The 18,887-nt window shown below is 35.3% G+C and overlaps 1 protein-coding gene across 1 annotated transcript in view; it reads left to right on the plus strand.

Moving 5' to 3' along the window:
* TXNDC16 (thioredoxin domain containing 16) overlaps positions 1-18,887 on the plus strand; it is a 122,120-nt gene that overhangs the window by 12,394 nt on the left and 90,839 nt on the right. Inside the window, exon 7 of the mRNA XM_044664718.1 lies at positions 10,849-10,970. Within this exon, the coding sequence (XP_044520653.1) occupies positions 10,849-10,970 (122 nt within the window). The remainder of the gene's footprint in view (positions 1-10,848; positions 10,971-18,887) is intronic.

An 18,887-nucleotide genomic window follows, 5' to 3' on the forward strand; every position in this document is an offset into this window, starting at 1 on the left:
CACAACAGCTTTACAAACAATTTATTAGTATACCTATCATCCTAGAACTTTTTCAGTGTTGACTATCATTTTTTTATCATGTTTGCCAGTTTTCAAGTTGTAAGGAAAACTTTCATGATTGTTTTGATTTATATTTCATTTACTAGTAGGGATCTGGTATATTGGGGAGTATTCCCAAAATTTTGCTATGTTGTCTCACTTCTTGCCATTATATTTAATGAAATAATTGATACTATAATTTGTCTTTTTATTCATCTACTTAAGATAGTTACTCCATTTCCTCTTAAGTTTTAAACTTTGCTTAAGATCCTTTTTTTTTCTTTAAACCCTTAACTACTTTGTATTGGCTCCTAGGTGGAAGAGTGGTAAGGGTGGGCAATGGGGGTCAAGTGACTTGCCCAGGGTCACACAGCTGGGAAGTGTCTGAGGCCAGATTTGAACCTAGGACCTCCCATCTCTAGACCTGACTCTCAATCCACTGAGCTACCCAGCTGCCCCATTTAAGATCATTTTTTTAAAAAAAACATAATTGGTCATGTAAATTGTTACCATTTGTGAGTCTTTTTTCTCCTGCCAGGTTGTGTGTGAGGTGACAATGAATTCATACTTTTATTTGTTGGAAACTTTCTATTTTATTCTATTCTGTTTAAGTCTCTTGAATAAAGAGAAAGTTTTTGTAATTAAAAAAAATTCATGATAAAAAAAATAAAAAAAGATGTAAAAGATGTTCTTAACATTTTTGCTTGTGATGTTTTTATGTTCAGGTTTTTTTTTAAAAATGCCTTTTATAGTGCCATGTAGGTGGCTCAGTGGATAGAGAGGCAGGCCTGCTGATGGGAGATACTGAGTTAAAATCTGGCCTCAAACCCTTTCTAGCTGTGGCCTAGCTTTTACCTCTCTTCTGCCTTGGATCCAATACTTGATATCCATTCCAAGACAGAAAATGAAAATGCCATTCCTAATTTATATGTAATTATAATAATCCATTCTGTTTTCATTCAGTGTTCCTCAGAAGTTTGTCATATGTATCTTTTATAAACTTGTATTCAGGCAAAAAGTAATACCTACTTTCATTGAACTCATAGTCTAATTGCCATTTTTCATAAATTTGATATCTAGAACTAGAAATAGTCTGGATTTTGTCTCACTGAATGAGATTGTCATCTTACTCTTTCTGGATATTATACCTTATTAATGTGATGTACAGTGGCATGAGTTTTTTTTTACTATGTTACATGGTTGCCTTGTATTGAGTAGGTTAATTATCATACATTTATGAATCTTAGACCTTGGTCTTTGGTTATGTGTCTGGTGCTTCCTAGGCACTGGAGTACAAAGACAGAATGAAGAAGTCTTTTTCCCCACAGAGTTTATGATCTTTTTGAAATAGACAACATGTATGTAAATGGATGTTTCTAACTTCAAGGGAGAGGCAATAGCTGTGGAAGGTCAAGGGATTAATATGATATATAAACTTTATTTTTGTTTATGTTGGCCTGTAACACAGGAATGAAACTGAAAGTAGAAGCACCATCTGGGGACTCTTAGTTCAGAATTTGATGTACCTAGGCAAAAACATGTTCCCAGTGCCATATGCTCATAACTTCAACTGTGGGGAAGGTTGGGGTAACCTTTTCTGTCTAAGAGAGAGAAAACACTGAAAGTGAGAGTTCTGAAGGATTTCAAAAGCTAAATTTTCAAAAAGCTTCAAAAGCTAAAGATCGTTTTTCTTGGTAGACAAAGTGGAAGCAAAATAATAATCGAATAATTCTGTGATCTGCCACTTGTTATTGCCTTGTCAGTCCTAATTAATGATTGTATTTATTTGTTGATCCTCCTTTTGTTCCCAAACTAGCTTGAATGCCTTTTTTATTAGGCTATTTTTGTTGATTGGTGAAAATTTGTCATGGATTTGAATTCTGAAACATTCTCATACACTTAATTTATAGACATCTGCAGCTCAGTTACTGGATTAACCTAATCAAACATATTGAGGGAACTAAGGATAAAGTATTATAATTGTTGACAAATATGTACGGTCTGCTGTTAAAAATAACTGCTGTCATTAGCAAGCATCATCTACAATGGGGATAAATTAGAAGACTTCCCAATAAGATCAGGAGTGAAACAAGGATGCCCATTATCACCTCTATTAGTTAACATTGTACTAGAAACACTAGCAGTAGCAGTTAGAGAAGAAAAAGAAATTGGAGGTATTAAAATAGGCAACGAGGAGAATAAGTTGTCATCACTCTTTGCAGATGGTATGATGGTCTACTTAAGGAATCCTAGAGAATTAACTAAAAAGCTAGTGGAAATAAACAACAACTTTAACAAAGTTGCAGGATACAAAATAAAGCCACATAAATCACCAGCATTTCTATATATTTCCAACACATCACAGAAGCAACAGTTAGAAAGAGACATTCCATTTAAAATCACCCTAGGCAATATAAAATACTTAGGAATTATATGAAAACAACTACAAAACACTTTCCACACAATTAAAACTAGATCTAAACAATTGGAAAAACATTAATTGCTCATGGATAGGATGAGCTATTATAATAAAAATGACAATCCTACCCAAATTAATCTACTTATTTAGTGCCATACCTATCAAACTACCAAGAAATTTTTTTACAGAATTAGAAAAAAACTATAACAGAGTTCATTTGGAAGAACAAAAGATCAAGAATATCAAGGGAAATAATGAAAAAAAATTTTTGAAGGAAGGTTACCTAGCAGTACCAGATCTTAAACTGTACTATAAAGCAGTGATCATCAAAACAATATGGTACTGGCTAAGAGACAGAATGGAGGATCAGTGGAATAGACTTGGGGTAAGTGACCTCAGCAAGACAGTCTATGATAAACCCAAAGAGCCCAGCTTTGGGGACAAAAATCCACTATTTGACAAAAACTGCTGGGAAAATTGGAAAACAGTATGGGAGAGATTAGGTTTATATCATCATCTCACACTCTACACCAAGATAAACTCAGAATGGGTGAATGACTTGAATATAAAGAAGGAAACTATAAGTAAGTTAAGTGAACAACAGAATAGTATATTTGTCAGATCTTTGGGAAAGGAAAGATTGTAAGACAAAGCAAGAGTTAAGAAAAAATTACAAAATATAAAATAAATAATTTTGATTATATTAAATTAAAAAGTTTTTGTTCAAACAAAATCAATGCAACCAAAATTAGAAGGGAAGCAACAAATTGGGAAAAATCTTTATAACAAAGACCTCTGACAAAGGTCTAATTACTCAAATTTATAAGGAGCTAAATCAATTGTACAAAAAGCAAACCATTCCCCAATTGATAAATGGGCAAGGGACATGAGTAGGCAATTTTCAGATAAAGAAATTAAAACTATCAATAAGCACATGTAAAAGTGCTCTAAATCTTTTATAATTAGAGAAATGAAAATCAAAACAACTCTGAGGTACCACCTTACATCTAGCAGATTGGCTAACATGACAGCAAAGGAAAGTAATAAATGTTGGAGTGGATGTGGCAAAATTGGGACACTAATGCATGGCTGGTGGAGTTGTGAATTGATCCAACCATTCTGGATTGCAATTTGGAACTATGCTCAAAGAACACTAAAATACTGCCTGCTCTTTTATACAGCCATACCACTGCTGAGTTTATATCCCAAAAAGATCATAGGGAAAAAGACTTGTACAAAAATAGTTATAGCCACACTCTTTGTGGTGGCAAAAAACTGGAAAACAAGAGTATGCCCTTCAATTGGGGAATGGCTGAACAAATTATGGTATCTGTTGGTGATGGAATACTATTGTGCTATAAGGAATAATGAACTGGAGGAATTCCATGTGAACTGGAATGATCTCCAGGAATTGATGCAGAGTGAAAGGAGCAGAACCAGGAGAACAATACACACAGAGATAGATACACTGTGGTAAAATCAAATATAATGGACTTCTCTACTAGCAGCAATGCAATGATCCAGGACAATTCTGAGGGAGTTATGAGAAAGAATGCTAATCACATTCAGAGGAAGAACTATGGGAGTAGAAACACAGAAGAAAAAAAACTGCCTGAGCACATGGGTCAATGGGGATATGATTGGGGATATTGACTCTAAACGAGCACCCTAGTGCAATTATCAATAATATGGAAATAGATATTGATCAATGACACATGTAAAACCCAGTGGAATTGTGTGTCGGCTATGGGAGGTGGTGGGGTGAGAGGAGGGATAGAATATGAATCTTGTAACCAATGAAAAATGTTCTAAATTAATTAATAAATAAAAGCCCTCAAAACTTAAAAAAATAAATAAATAAAAGACTTCCAATTAAAAAAAGTTTTATAACTATTTCAACATAATTGATTTCTTCTGTAATCTTGCCTATTTTATGCATTAAAAAACATTACACTGGGGGCAGCTGGGTAGCTCAGTGGAGTGAGAGTCAGGCCTAGAGACAGGAGGTCCTAGGTTCAAACCTGGCCTCAGCCACTTCCCAGCTGTGTGACCCTGGGCAAGTCACTTGACCCCCATTGCCCACCCTTACCAATCTTCCACCTATGAGACAATACACCAAAGTACAAGGGTTTAAAAAAAAAACAAAAAAACATTACACTGAGTAATTGCACTTAAACTACTTATCGACTCAAAGGGGTTGGTGGGAGAGAATTTTTAATTCAAAGTTTTGGAAAACAAATATTAAAAATTTCTTTTATGTGTAATCAGAAAAATAAAATATTATTAAAAAAAACTACTGTCAGAGGACTGGTAGATTGTCACTATGGTTCGACCATCTGATTAGAAAAATTAATGTATGTTTAATCTTTATACATAAATTTTCAAAAAAGATGATCAGATTGAGAATTTTTGTCAGAGATGGAAACAGCTCTAGAAACATGAAAGAGCCATACCTCCTGGCTTTAGAAAAGTAAACAGTGAGGCCCTCTGGAATTAATAGGTCTTTTATTATCTTTTTTTCACATTTAAGATATCCACATGTATATCTTTTGATATATTTATTAAATAGTTTATTGATGCAGTTTGCTCTTAATATAATAATCACTCTTGCACTTGATCATCCTCCCAAATGTCTCTCAAAACAAAGAAAAACAATTGTACAAAACTCAACTTACGGAGTAGATATAACATTCTATACCTGTAGCCCACTGCTTCTCTAGTGAGAAGAGAGAAAGTAGTGTGTTTCATTACCTACCCTTTGGAGATGCTGGTCATATTTATTGCTTTCATTTGTTATTTTTTTTTTCTTAAAATTTAAAAGAGGACATGAATAGTAAAGTTAAAGCTGCAGCTTACATAAATTGCAAGAAACTCCTGAGACTTAGTGATTCCTTTAAATAAGTGACATTAATTAGTATTGATAATAGTAATTCATTACATAGTTATTATTATAAGTGATTTGTTGTATGTTTACAATCTACTTCCCTCCAAATTCTGTCAAGATGAAGAAATTGAAACTAAAAAAAAAGTTTAATGGCTTGGCCATAATCTTAAAATGAGTGTGTTTCATAGCTAATAGTCAAACTCAATTCTTCTTACTTAAAGACTAATTCTATTGATGAGAATATAATAAGTATAATTCATGTAGATAAAAATAAGATAATTATATTTAGGAGATAATATATTCCTAAACTGTTGAGAAAAGGGATATAATTTGTCTTTGTAGATTTCCCTGAAGACATAGGCTCAAAGGTTTGCTTTAGTTAGAATTACTAATAATTCTTTCTCTTATCAGGTAAAACATATTCTAATATTCCAGTAGATTTATGATTTTACTGGTGTAGCTGCTTGCTTCAGCATTACAAATCACAGCCCACTAATTTAAAATATATATTTAAATAATTAATTCAGAGTATTTTTCCATGGTTACATGATTCATGTTCTTTCCCTCCCCTCCTTCCTCCTCCTTCCTGGAGCTGATGAGCAATTCTACTGGGTTTTATATGTACCATTTAAAACTTATTTCCATATTATTAATATTTGCAATAGAATGATCATTTAATGTCAACATCTCCAATCATATCCTCATCGAACCATGTGATCAATCATAGGTCTTTCTTCTGTGTTTCTACTCTCACAGTTCTTTCTCTGGATGTGGATAGCATTCTTCCTTATAAGTCCTTCAGAATTGTCCTGGATCATTGCATTGCTGCTAGTAGAGAAATCCATTAACGTTTGTGCCACAATGAATCAGTTTCTTGGTTCTGCTCCTTTCACTCTGCATCAGTTCCTGGAGGTCTTTCCAGTTCACATGGAGTTCTTCCAGTTCATTATTCCTTTCAGCACAATAGTATTCCATCACCATCAGATACCACAATTTGTTCAGCCATTCCCCAATCGATGGACACCACCTCATTTTCCAATTTTTTGCCACCACAAAGAGTGCAGCTATAAATATTTTTGAACAAGTATTTTTCCTTATTATCTCTTTGGGGTACAAACCCAGCAGTGTTATGACTGGATCAAAGGGCAAGCAGTCTTTTAAAGCCCTTTAGGCATAGTTCAAAATTGCCTTCCAGTATAAGAGATTTAGAGCACTTTTTCATGTGCTTATTGATAGTTTTGTTTTCTTCATCTGAAAACTGCCTATTTATGTCCTTTGCCCATTTATCAATTGAAGAATGGCTTGATTTTTTTGTACAATTGACTGAGCTCCTTATAAATTTGAGAAATTAGACCTTTGTCAGAGTTTTTTGTTATAAAGTTTTTTCCCCCAATTTGTTGCTTCCCTTCTAATTTTGGTTGCATTGATTTTGTTTGTCCAAAACAGTTTTTATTTAACGTAATCAAAATCATTCATTTTACATGCTTGGTATTAAGTTCTTTTATTTCTCATAGATCTGATAGGCATACTATTCTGTGTTCTCCTAATTTACTTATAATTTCCTTCTTTATACTGAAGTCATTTATCCATTCTGAATTTATCTTGGTATAGGGTGTGAGATGTTCATCTAAACCTGATCTCTCCCATACTGTTTTCCCATTTACACAACCCATTAATGCCTATTAATCCTGTATTAATCTTGCTCATATCCTATAATTCTGTTGATAAGTGTCCAGTCAGTGTCCTGTGGACCTTCCTTTTTTCCTTTTGAAATTATTGAAAAATATATATATATTGTAAGAAGTTTGTCCATTGATTATTCTTTGTAAAAAGCTTATTTTTTATGTTCATGCAGTGACAAATTTTACATTTTATTATGTCAGATAATATACATAAAGTGCTTTGCAAACTTTAAAGTCCTATATAAAATGAAGTTATTATTATCATCATCTTCATTTTCAGCTTACTTACCCTTGCCATGTGCTTCTCTCCATCGACCTTCTTGGTAATGAAGGGATTTTGCCTTTTGTAATATTTTATTTCAAGATTTCCTTTCTTCTCTGATAGTTGTAGCATATCAGTAGTTGTAGTATATCAGACAATCAGTGAACCTGATCTTTACCATTCATCTTTGAACTTTTCCTTTTTGGCTGTTTGTGTTTTCTTTGACTTAGAAGCTTTGGTTTTACATCATTCCTGAGTGTTTTCAATTTGAACTTTCTTTCAGGAGTTGAAAAGTAGATTCTTTCTATTTTTACTTTATCTTTGGTTTCTGTGAAGCAAGCAAAAAAAAGGACTTCAAGAAAAACAAAAAAACTTCTTGAAATATAATATACATTTTTTGTTTGATCATGCTTAAATTATGTCTTCTCAACCTGTTTTCTATCTACAATTTAAATGTTTTTCTTATATTTCAATCTTTTGACTTTATTCTAATATTTTTAATTGTCTCACTGAATATTTTTTTTCAATTTTAAAACCCTTACCTTCCATCTTAGAAACAATATTGTGTATTGGTTCCAAGACAGAAGAGCAGTAAGGGTTAGGCAATGGGGGTTAAGTTCCCAGGGTCATACGGCTGGGAAGTTTATGAGTTCGTATTTGAACTCAGGACCTCTTATCTCTGGACCTTGCTTAGCTGTTGCCCATCTCATTGAATTTTTGAATTTGTTTGGTCTATTCTGGTTTTCAAGTAGCTTTCTAATTTGGTACTATTTTCTAATGTAAGCTAGTCATTTTCATTCTAGATTTTTTACTTCACAGCTTTCATTTAAATTCTAACTTTATATTTTATTTCTTGATTCCTTTATTCTGGACACTGTTGGATTCCTTTTGGTTAAGGTATTGTTTTCTCTAAGGCTCTATTTGTACTTGTTTTGGAATGATTCTCTTCCATTTTATAATATCTCTTACTTGTGTTCAGTGTGTGTGTGTATGTGTTTATTCACATTTCCAGGCTTAGTTCTAAGATTCAAAACTTCTGCTTTCTGTACTCTTCAGTTGAGCTGACAGACTTCTTTTAGTCTTATCCTTTCTGCAGTTTGGATGCTGCTGCTTTTGGTGTTCCAGATGGGATTGCTGGTACTAGGCTCCACCTTTGCCTCAGTCCCTGGCTTCTGTATCAGTTTCCTGGGAACCAGTGAAGGTATTCAGCTAGCATGTTGGTGATAGTATCTCTGTCTCCTTTCTCTTGCACAATCCCTATTTTGTAGTTTGTTCTCTTCCCTGACATGGCTCAGATAGTGCCTAGTCCAGAGATGGTGAACCTTTTAGAGGGGCAGGTGATGGGAGAGATGTCCTCAGGCACGTGTGGAGAGGGGGAGGGGAGCAGCCCAGCCCTCTGGCTTTTTAGTAATGAACTCTGGCTAACTCTGAGTGTCCCCTCTAGCACGCCTGCTCATAGGTTTGCCATTGTGGGTCTAGTCAGATATTGGAGGTTGAGTTCATCTCAGGCTTCCTTTCTTCTTATTAATCTTGTTTCTTTGTTGAACTGGCCCTTTTTCTTCATCTTATCTCAGTGTGTGTCTGAGCAGGGTATATCCATACCTCCCTCCACAATGACCCATGGAAATTGGCGGGAATGAGATTGTTCTGGCTTTAGGCCTCAATTACTAGAGTTTACATTCGTTTTTAACTTTACACTTCTTCCCTTATAAAATTTTTTTAAACACCCTTACTTTCTGTCTTAGAGTCGATATAAGTACTGGTTTCAAGACAAAAGAGCTGTAAGGGCAAGACCATTTTGGAGTTAAGTGACTTGTCCAGGGTCACACAGCTAGGAAGTATCTGAGACCAGATTTGAATTCAGGTCCTCCTGACTCCAGGCCTGGCACTCTTTCCACAGAGCCACCTCACTGCACCCATTATAAATTTTTTACAAATCTTCACCATTTTTTGTCTGTTGTTTTCCAATTTTATTTGTTTCCTTGTCTGTTGTTTTTCAATTTCATCTGTTTCCTTGGTTGAATCCTAAGCTAAGGTTTCTTAAGGAGGCTCAATGGCATAGTAAATGGAGTACTGAACCTCAAGACTGGAAGACTTGAGTTAAATTTTGGCTTCAAGACACATCCTAGATATATATTCTTGGGCAAGTCATCTAACCTCTATTTGCCTTATTTTTTTTCTCAACTGAAAAATGAGGATAATATAATAGCATCTGCCTCCTAAAGTTGTTTTTGTTTCTTTCCTTCTTTTCCTTTCCTTCATTAAACTTAGTTTTCAAAAGGAGTTTATAATCTAATACATTGTTGCCCTTGGCAGTTGTAATTCTCCACTTAGCAAGAAAATTGTTTGTCTCCTGTTAGATTCCAGGCTCCATTATCATTATGAAAGGTGATTCACATCAATTAAATTTCCTAGGAAATGATTAATTGAAGTCAAAATTTACTTCTCAGTATCTGCTTCATCTGTTTAACATTTTTCTTTTTCTAGTTGATAGTTTACAGTGGTTTGATTTGAACTGTTTCAATTATATGCTATAACTTTTCTCATTTTTATTCTTCTAGTTTTGTATATAATTTTAGACTTTTCTTTAACAAGTCTGATTGTACACAGATAGCCAATTAGGGCAATCCTCTCAAATAATTAACCTGTCTTGCTATATTGTGTTCCATTTCATTGAGTATATGTCCGCTTGAACTCCAGACCTCCTGTAGAAGAGAAGAAGGTTCCGTTCTATCATCTTGTGCTGATCTGTTGACTGGTTTTCAGCCTTCTGTGGGAACATGAGAAATTCTATTCTCTCACACCATTCTCTTGCTTCAGTCTGAAAATATAAATGTATTAAAGAAGATTCTGCATATTTGATGGATGATAGTTTCATAAGGGATCATTTGGGTATATTAAAATAGTATGTTTTATTACCCAGTTTAGCTAGAATGTTGGTGAATTCATCTATTACTTGGAGTACATTTCTTCTTCACATCCTTTTTTTGATGTTTTTCTCCTCGTTCCCAATCTAGGTTAGGTATCATCTTCTTATGAAACTTTCTTTCGTTCATCCAGTTGAAAATGATAGTTTTCTCCTCAAATTTTGCTAGAGTATTTTGGATTTTTCCTTTGCCCCTATCATATGCTACATTATATTATATTATTTGTGTATATGTCACATCTCCACCCAGTAAAATTTAAATTCCTAGAGGGAAGGAGACTAATTTTAGTGCTTTGCTTCAACTATAGACACTTAAAGAATGTGGAATTAAATTGAACCGATATCATGGAAAAGAGTCTTGCTGTCCTACCAATTGTATCTTCTTGTCATTGTAAGAGATAAATTATCAATGAAGATTATAGCTCTTACCAAGTAGCGTAATTCAGATTTTCTTGTTATTGATTAATATTAGAACTAAATAGGAGGTGGTACATTTGTTTGGGGATTTTTAAGTTGGCTCTCTCCTTTGCCACTATCCAAGAATCAGAGGTTTGAGGTAAATTGTATTTGTTTTATCTTTCTTTTCTTTGGAAGGAATGTTTATAAACTAGATTTTTTCAAAAATTTCTTTTACAGTGCACTTCTATTTAATGAAATAAAATACATTAATTCACTGGAGGACTTTGAAAATATAGAAAACGCTATGAAGGGAAAAACAAATATTGTCCTCATATATGTGAAGGCAATTGGAACACCAGGTATTAAATAAAAACTTTTAATTTTGTTGTGTCACTATATTTGTGTAACTGTGTAGACAGTGACTAAAATAGATTATGACTATGAGTGTCAAACTTTAAAATTAATTTTGTAGATCTTATCTTCTTTTAACTTTGTTATTCTGTAGTATTTAATTAATATTGATGAATTATAGTGGAGTTGCATCTTTAAGCTGGAATTGGTCTCTAAAATCAGCATGTAAAGAAAAAATACTTGCTGTCAAAATTATACCCACTCTCTGTAGCAAATCTTTCAATTTAAACGATTTTGGTAAGTGAGTAAGAAAAGTAAGTAAGGCATACCTTATCTTTAGCCATACTTAATGGAATAGTGAGTGTGGAATTACCTACTCTATGTCAACTGTTCTTGCTCTCCCTCTTCCTCCCCCTGTCCTTTCCTCCCTGGAATTAGGAAGACCTGAATTCAAATCCAGTCTCAGACAATATTTGCTAGCTATATGACCCTGATCAAGTTATTTAACCTCTGTTTGCCCTAGTGTTCCCTGTGTCGTTATGAAGATCAGATGACATAATATTTTTTAAGAGCAGTCACATTATAGACACTTTAAAAATGCTTGTTTCCTTTCTTCTCTCTTTTACACAGTTTTATAAATTCACTAAATTGGAAAGACCTAGACTGCCTCATGGTGTGACTTTTTATGTCTTCAGGTGACCATGAAGCTTCAGGTGACCAAGAAAATCTTGACTAATCAGATCCTGTGAAAAAATTTTAAAAAATGTATATAAGCAAAATTGTCTATTTTATCTTCTGTGATCCTTTATAATCCTTTGTTTGGTCATGGACTTTTCCTCTATTCACAGATATCTTTTATTTTTTGCTCATTTAATTTAATTATGTTGCCACTTTTTGCATCTAAGTCACATATATATTTGGAGCATTTCTTGGTATATGATATGAGATGTTGATCTCTACCTCATTTTTTGCCAGATTACTTTCTTTTTTAAAATTAAAAAAAATTTATTTAATTGATTAAGAAAATTTTTCCTTGGTTCATAATTCATGTTCTTACCCTCCCCTCTTCCTACCCCTCTCCTATAGCCAATGTACAATTCTACTGGGAATTGATCCATATAATATACCATTGATCAAGACCTATTTTGATATTATTGATATTTGCACTAGGGTGATCATTTAGAGTCTACATCCTCAATCATATACTTTCAAATTTCCCCCGCAGGTTTTGTTGAATGGGGTCTTGGTTCAAATGCATCTGCATATTATGTATAAGATCTGTTCTTTTTGTTTTTTAACTAATACCAAGTAGTTTTTATGATGAAAAACAGTGAATTCAACAACCAATTTAGATTGTTAATAGGTAAACAACAGATGGAAACAAGGCAAGTAGTAGAAAATTACTACAAAACCATTGTATTATCTTTCCAAATATATTGTTAGTAATGCCAAATCTCAGGATGAGCTAAGGCTGTTGTGGAGGGAAAGAGAGGAGAAGAATTGGGATGGCTGCCCCAGGTGAATGGAATAATACATAGAGGATTATAAGGAGTCACAGAAGTCTCTCATTTATAATTGAGAATACTGAGACTTAGAAAGGCTGTGTTACTAATTCAATGGCATAATTAAAAGGGATAGAGATTCTCTGTAGGGTGGACCCAAGACCAATTCCCTTTTATTTCAGGTATGATATTGAGACAAAATGAAGCATGCCTAGGTAATTCAACAGTTAACCAAAAAATGTTTATTTACCTCTATAGGTAAATAGAGGACATTCAATAAATATCACTTAACTTGGCCAACTTTGGCTCCTTTTGTTTCTTTATGAAAACATGTCTGGTCAGCAGGACAGATTGTAGTGACTCATACAGCTTCAGAATGAGCACTTGTTTGTATTGGATCTGACTCAGGTCAGTCTTCTTATATTTTAGATTTAGATTTAGATACCAGAACAAAGGGACACATTCACAGGTCATTCAACAGTTAAAAAAAAAAAAAAAGGTTTGCTTAACTATAGCAGGAAAGGGATTTTCAACAAAGATAGGCATTGAGAGCATCTTGAGCTGATTAACTGGAAAAACTCCCATGTCTGAATTACTCACAGTGATTTACCAGTCAATTATCAGAATATCCCAGAGAGTTCCTTGTGGCTATTTAATCATATGTTGAAGAAATAATTTCAAGGTCTGAGCCTTTAATATTTTGAACTATCTAAATCTCATAAGGAAAGTTGCAATATTTCTTAACAAAAAAATACTAACTTGTATAATTTAAGATATTGCTCCTACTACCATCCCTTGGTGGTAAGGTCCTTAAGGTTTTCTATAGGATTGTCTATTACTTTACTGACTTTAGGGCTATTAGTGGTTAACCTTGATATCTGATATTAAAGGAGCCTGATACTAACATCATTAAAAGAGAAAGAGAAAAACTAAATCAGAAACAAGTGTAAACAATGTAACAGTTCCCTGAAGGAGTGATTGAATCTAGAAAAGTCTCAGGAATAACTGAGTCCTAAATTTAAAATTCAGGTCCATGTGGTAGATGATTCCAAATCTTTGTGATATACAATAGATCTCTTAATGTAAAAAGTCACCATGTTTGGGAGTATAACCAAGATGTCAAGATGATGAAACTTCCTGAATAGTCACTGATCTTCATCTTGAGTAAGGGAGAATTGTCCTGTACTGCCACCCACTTAATTTCCCTTGGCTTACTCACCAAGACCTTACTTTCCTTAAGAGCTCATGGGAAGGTGATGGGCATTACAACATCTTTTCTTCTTGAGAAGCCTCTAAGGATCACCATTTTTATTCCATGGGAGCTCAGTAAACTTTTTTTTTTTTTAATATCCCCCTTGTTGCTAGTTAAGAAAGCCCTTTCTAACAGTGATACTCCTTGGCTATTCAAGTCCTCCCTTGGGAAGAAATGTACAATAATTTCTGGTTTCTTGCAGTAGTTAGTTCTATATTACAGTAAGCATTGACTACAATGGTTCTGCTTTTTGTCATTGCACATACTGTTCTTGTGCCACTAGGATTCTCTGAGTTGCTTCACTTCATCACAGACCACAGAACTGAGAGTAGTAGGTAGAAGTTGCAGAGACAAACTTCTTAACTTTCAAAAGTGCAGTGTTGTAGAAGTGATTCATTTTCCTGTATAGATTGATCTAGTCACTTCATTTTCTTCCAGTGCTTTTTATACCATACTACCTACCCTTCGTTGTCCAATTTAGTCCATTGTCCAAAGTAGTTATTCTGATCAGATATCTAACATTTTATCAATAACTTGTACAAAAGTATAGATAGGATACTAATAGACTTTGAGATAACATAAATATGGAAGATTAATTAGGTAACATAAAGAATATCAATCAGGAACCAAAAAAGACCACACCAAGCTACAAGAGTTGGCTATATATAATAGAGAAGACCAGTGTCCTATCTTTTGATTGAAAAATTTAACTGTACAAGTACAAGATTGGAGAGACATGCTTATATAATTATCCCTATTGAAAATTTTTTGGGTTTTTTAATAGATTATAAAACTAAACATTATTCAGTAGGGTGATGTGTTATCTTAAAAAAAATTTCACCTTTTCCAACTACTTTAAGAGAAAAATGCTGTCCTGAAAGAGAAAAATAATAGTAAGTAATCCTATTGTCTTTTGTCCTGGCCAAGCTACATTTTAAACATTTTCTACAGTTGCAGACCCATGCCTTTTAGAAATAATTTTGTCCAGCTTATTTGGTATTTATAGCCTGAGGATCATTGAACAAATTTATGTGTGTTTCAATCTGTCAAAGAAGTGTGTAGCCTTAAAATATACATGAGAATTTATACAGCTTATATAATAACAACAATATTATAAAGACAAACAACTTTGGAAGCCTTAGGATTCTGATCAGCACAATGATCAGTCACAGTTCCAGAGGATTCATGATGAAACCTGTTATCCACTTCCCATTAGAGATGTGATGGACTGAGAATGTAGACTGTTGACATTATTTTTGGACATGTTTTTTGTGGTAGCTTGTTTTGCTTGTCTATACATGTTTATAACAAGTTTTTTTTTCCTTTCTAAATGAATGTGAAAAAGAGGTGAAAAGGGAGAGAAGGTGGATATTTTTGGAAAAAAATTAATTAAAAAAAGATACTTATGATATAAGCATTGTTGTGTCATGACGGTGGGCTACCTTGATGGTTACATTTTTCTAAGTCAATTAAAAAAATAACATTTTGACAAACATTATTTGAGCCCCAGGAAGTTCCAGATATAGAGATAAGTGAAAATAGTCCAAACCCTCAAGGAATTTATATTTTAACTGGGGAGACTACATGTACATAAACAGGTATATTTAAGATAGCTATAGAGTAGATACAAGATAGTCTTAGAGAGCTCAGAAATGTTTCTGCAATTGAGGATGTGGATGAATGTGCAAATGCACCACAATATATTTCCTGAGAACAGGGCGGAGCTGCATTAGTTTGAAAAGCTGTCAAAAAGAAATAGTTTCTGTAATCCTCTAGAACAGCGATGGGCAAACTTTTTAAAGAGGGGACCAAAGGAAAGGAAATGCTCATCTGTCAGTCTATTTCTAAGGCAACTCTTTCGAAGTTTCATTGTATTGTATCCTACTCATTGTATTCGTCAGATTAGGAATAATGTTGCCAGGCGGGATAGAACATTTCGGGGGCCACTTCTGGCCTGCCCCATCACTGCTCTAGAATTTCCAATAAAGAAGAGTGTATGAGGTACCTCTTAAGTGTGGGCCCCAGCATAGAAGAGTAGCACCAGGTCCCAAGGGAGCATGAATAATTCCCAGACCAGCATTCATTCATTTATTCATTCATTCATTCATTCATTCATTCATTTATTTATTTATTTGCTTGTTTGTTCATTCATTCACCCACTCATTCATTTTATTAAATTTATTTGTCCAGCCAGCCATTTATCTATTCACTCATTCACTCATCCATTTATTTATTTGCTTGTTCATTCATTCATTTATTTGTTATTTGTATGTTTTTTAAAAACCCTTACCTTTCCTCTTGGAGTCAATACTGTATATTGGCTCCAAGGCAGAAGAGTGGTAAGGGTAGGCAGTGGGGGTCCAGTGACTTGCCCAGGGTCACACAGCTGGGAAATGTCTGAGGCCAGACTTGAACCTAGGACCTCCCATCTCTAGGCCTTGCTCTCAATCCACTGAGCTATGCGACTGCCTCCTCTTCCTCTCCCCTACCCCAGACCAGCATTTAACCTGATGTGGTGGGGCAGAGTTTAAGCCCTATCCATGTCAGACCTAAATCTCAATAGAGGCATCTTAATGAAGCATGTAGGCCCCAGAAGGCGTAGTACCTAGCACAAGGATGGCAGCATTGATGATAGCTTTCTGACTACTGTATGGAGGAAAAGAAAAACTTGGGCTACAATAGTCACAGTGTTGAGGGATGGTATGGGATGGGCTGAGCTCAGTCCAGTTCATGGATGGTATTCAGATTCTGGCATGAAGAGGCAATGCTAAAGTAGCAGAAGTGGCAGCACCCTGCAAAGCTAGGCAGTGGCAGTACTGAATGCTCCCATATCAGTTTGGGAGCCGTGTTCAGATCCGTCCAGAGATAGCTTTCAGGTCCCATAGGGATATCGCTCGGCCTGGCACCAAGAAGGCATTTCTAGGCCCTAGCCTGTGCTGAAGTTCTAGCAGTGGCAATGCCCAAGGCAGTGCTGAAACTAGCCCAGGAGGTAATTGTTATGGCCAACAGTAATGTAAATAGAGATCTACAGTGGGCAGAAGGATGGCCCTAAAAGCAGCAGGGAATAGAGCGGGCACTAGAGATAACAGGACTTAGCAGAAGTGACACGGGACCCCATGGAATGGGCACTGTCATGGGTGTGACATTAGGCCTAGTATGGATAGCCCTTTGCTTGTGATAATCTGGAATTCGTGGGCCCTTCTCCACATTGCTGCTGGTACTGTACTCCCCAGGGAAGACTTGGAGGACTAGAGATGGTGGTGCTAGTGGTGAGTAACTTGACATCCTGAATATAGTGATGAGATGAAACTTTCTCCCAAACCCTTTTGCAAAAATTGAGCTAATCTCCCATCCAAATTCTCTAAAGAGACAACAGTTTGGTATTCTACCCCCAGCCCTACCCCTAAACACACACACACACACACACACACACACACACACACACACACACACTCACATGCACACATGTACACACTCATACATGCACATGCACACACTTTCACAGAACTCCTTTGGAGCTACAGTTGTTGCCCTGTCTTGGTGAGCGAGGGCATACTGAGTAGGTGGTAGTGCAGGGCAATTCTTCTTATTAACCCTGACATTGGAACGGGCTTCCTGTAAGAAAGTGACTGTAGGAATTTGTTCTAAAATCCTGATGTTCCTTGTAAGAGGGAGATTTTAGATATTATATAGATATATATTTAAAGAGTGGCTGCTAGGAATCAACAATTCAGATTGATTCCATAATTAAAAATAGACCCAAGTCAGGATTGGGTTTAAGGTAGTTTATTTACAATTAGGAAGGTAAAAGGTAGGGAAATAGAGAGAGGAGGGGCTAGTCCAGGCCTGCAGAGACCTGGACAGAGAGAGAAGGTTAAAAGGCTAATCAAACTAAATATACGCCACAAGACCTTAGCAATCAGAGAGGTAAAAGCCTACTTAAGGTAGAGTTTGGAAACGCCAAGGTAGGCTAAGGAAGTCAGCCTAACTTACCCACGTGACCATTCAGAGTGGAAACAGCCTGAGGTCTCAGTCCAGAACCTTCAGCACCAAGTTCAAAGCGGGAACTGCCCCAACAGGAAGTAACCAACATACTTGAAGAGATATTGTCTCTGGTCACTTCCTGCAGGTCCACCTCTAATTCAAATGGACAAATGGCAGCCTCTACACTGATTTGGACTGCCCAAAGGCAGTCCCTTGTTCTTGATTTGTTACTTATTGTCACGTGTGGGTAACTCATCTCCCCTCCCCACTAAGGGAGGTGTGGATGACATCATCTCTGGTAGTAGAGTTTTATTGACTATGAATGGAGGAGAGCTAATTCCATTTACACATCCTAATGCTGCATCTGTTCTTTGTCATTTTGCTTTGGGTTTCCCATAATGAGCTACAAAGGTTTGGCATCTCCCCTCATATAGGTCATATTTTTAAGATCCGGGCCCTAGTCCTTTTGAAGGAATGAAGCCTAGAATTTTTGTTCTTTGTTACTCATCATATTTTGACTTTCTTATGTTGTTGTTTTTTTGGTGGGGCAGTCAAGGTTGGGGAAGGGAGAACTACCTATTTTAGTTTTTCTTTTCCTCTTACAGTACCATCTATGCTAGGCTGCTCTCATCCTGAGTTTAGAGTTGTCTAATATTAGCCCTAACACAAAGTGATAGAAGAGGTATGATATGGTAGGAGCAATATCTGCTATGTAGTATGGGCTGATTTTATTAACAGGCATTAATTTCATCCTGGAGACTTAATTGGCCAGTGAGACCAAAGCTCATACCTTTGATATAGCATCCCGCTGACCTGGGTACAAAAGCTAATATGTGAAGAATAAGCAGTTCTTCAGGCATTTGACTGATAGCCCCACATAGCCAACATAGAGAAAGGAAAGCTTCACCCAACTTAGTTAATGCTGCTTGCTGAATATACCTTCCTTTATATCACTAAGTAAATCTCTTTGTTAACTGTTAAATAGGTGTTATGTGATGAATCTCTTTTTATTACAATGCACCAGATTTGTCAGAGATAGGCTTAGCTTAATTCAAGTGTTTAAACTTCCTCAAATCAATTGGTGCTACTCGTACAATCCTATAGGTACATTATATGTAATATCTATTCACGATGTGTTTCAAATAAAATATTAATGTAATATTCACAAAAGTAAAGCTAGTATATTT

This window comes from Gracilinanus agilis, chromosome 2 (genome assembly GCF_016433145.1).
Source record: "Gracilinanus agilis isolate LMUSP501 chromosome 2, AgileGrace, whole genome shotgun sequence".
NCBI classification, from domain to species: domain Eukaryota; kingdom Metazoa; phylum Chordata; class Mammalia; order Didelphimorphia; family Didelphidae; genus Gracilinanus; species Gracilinanus agilis.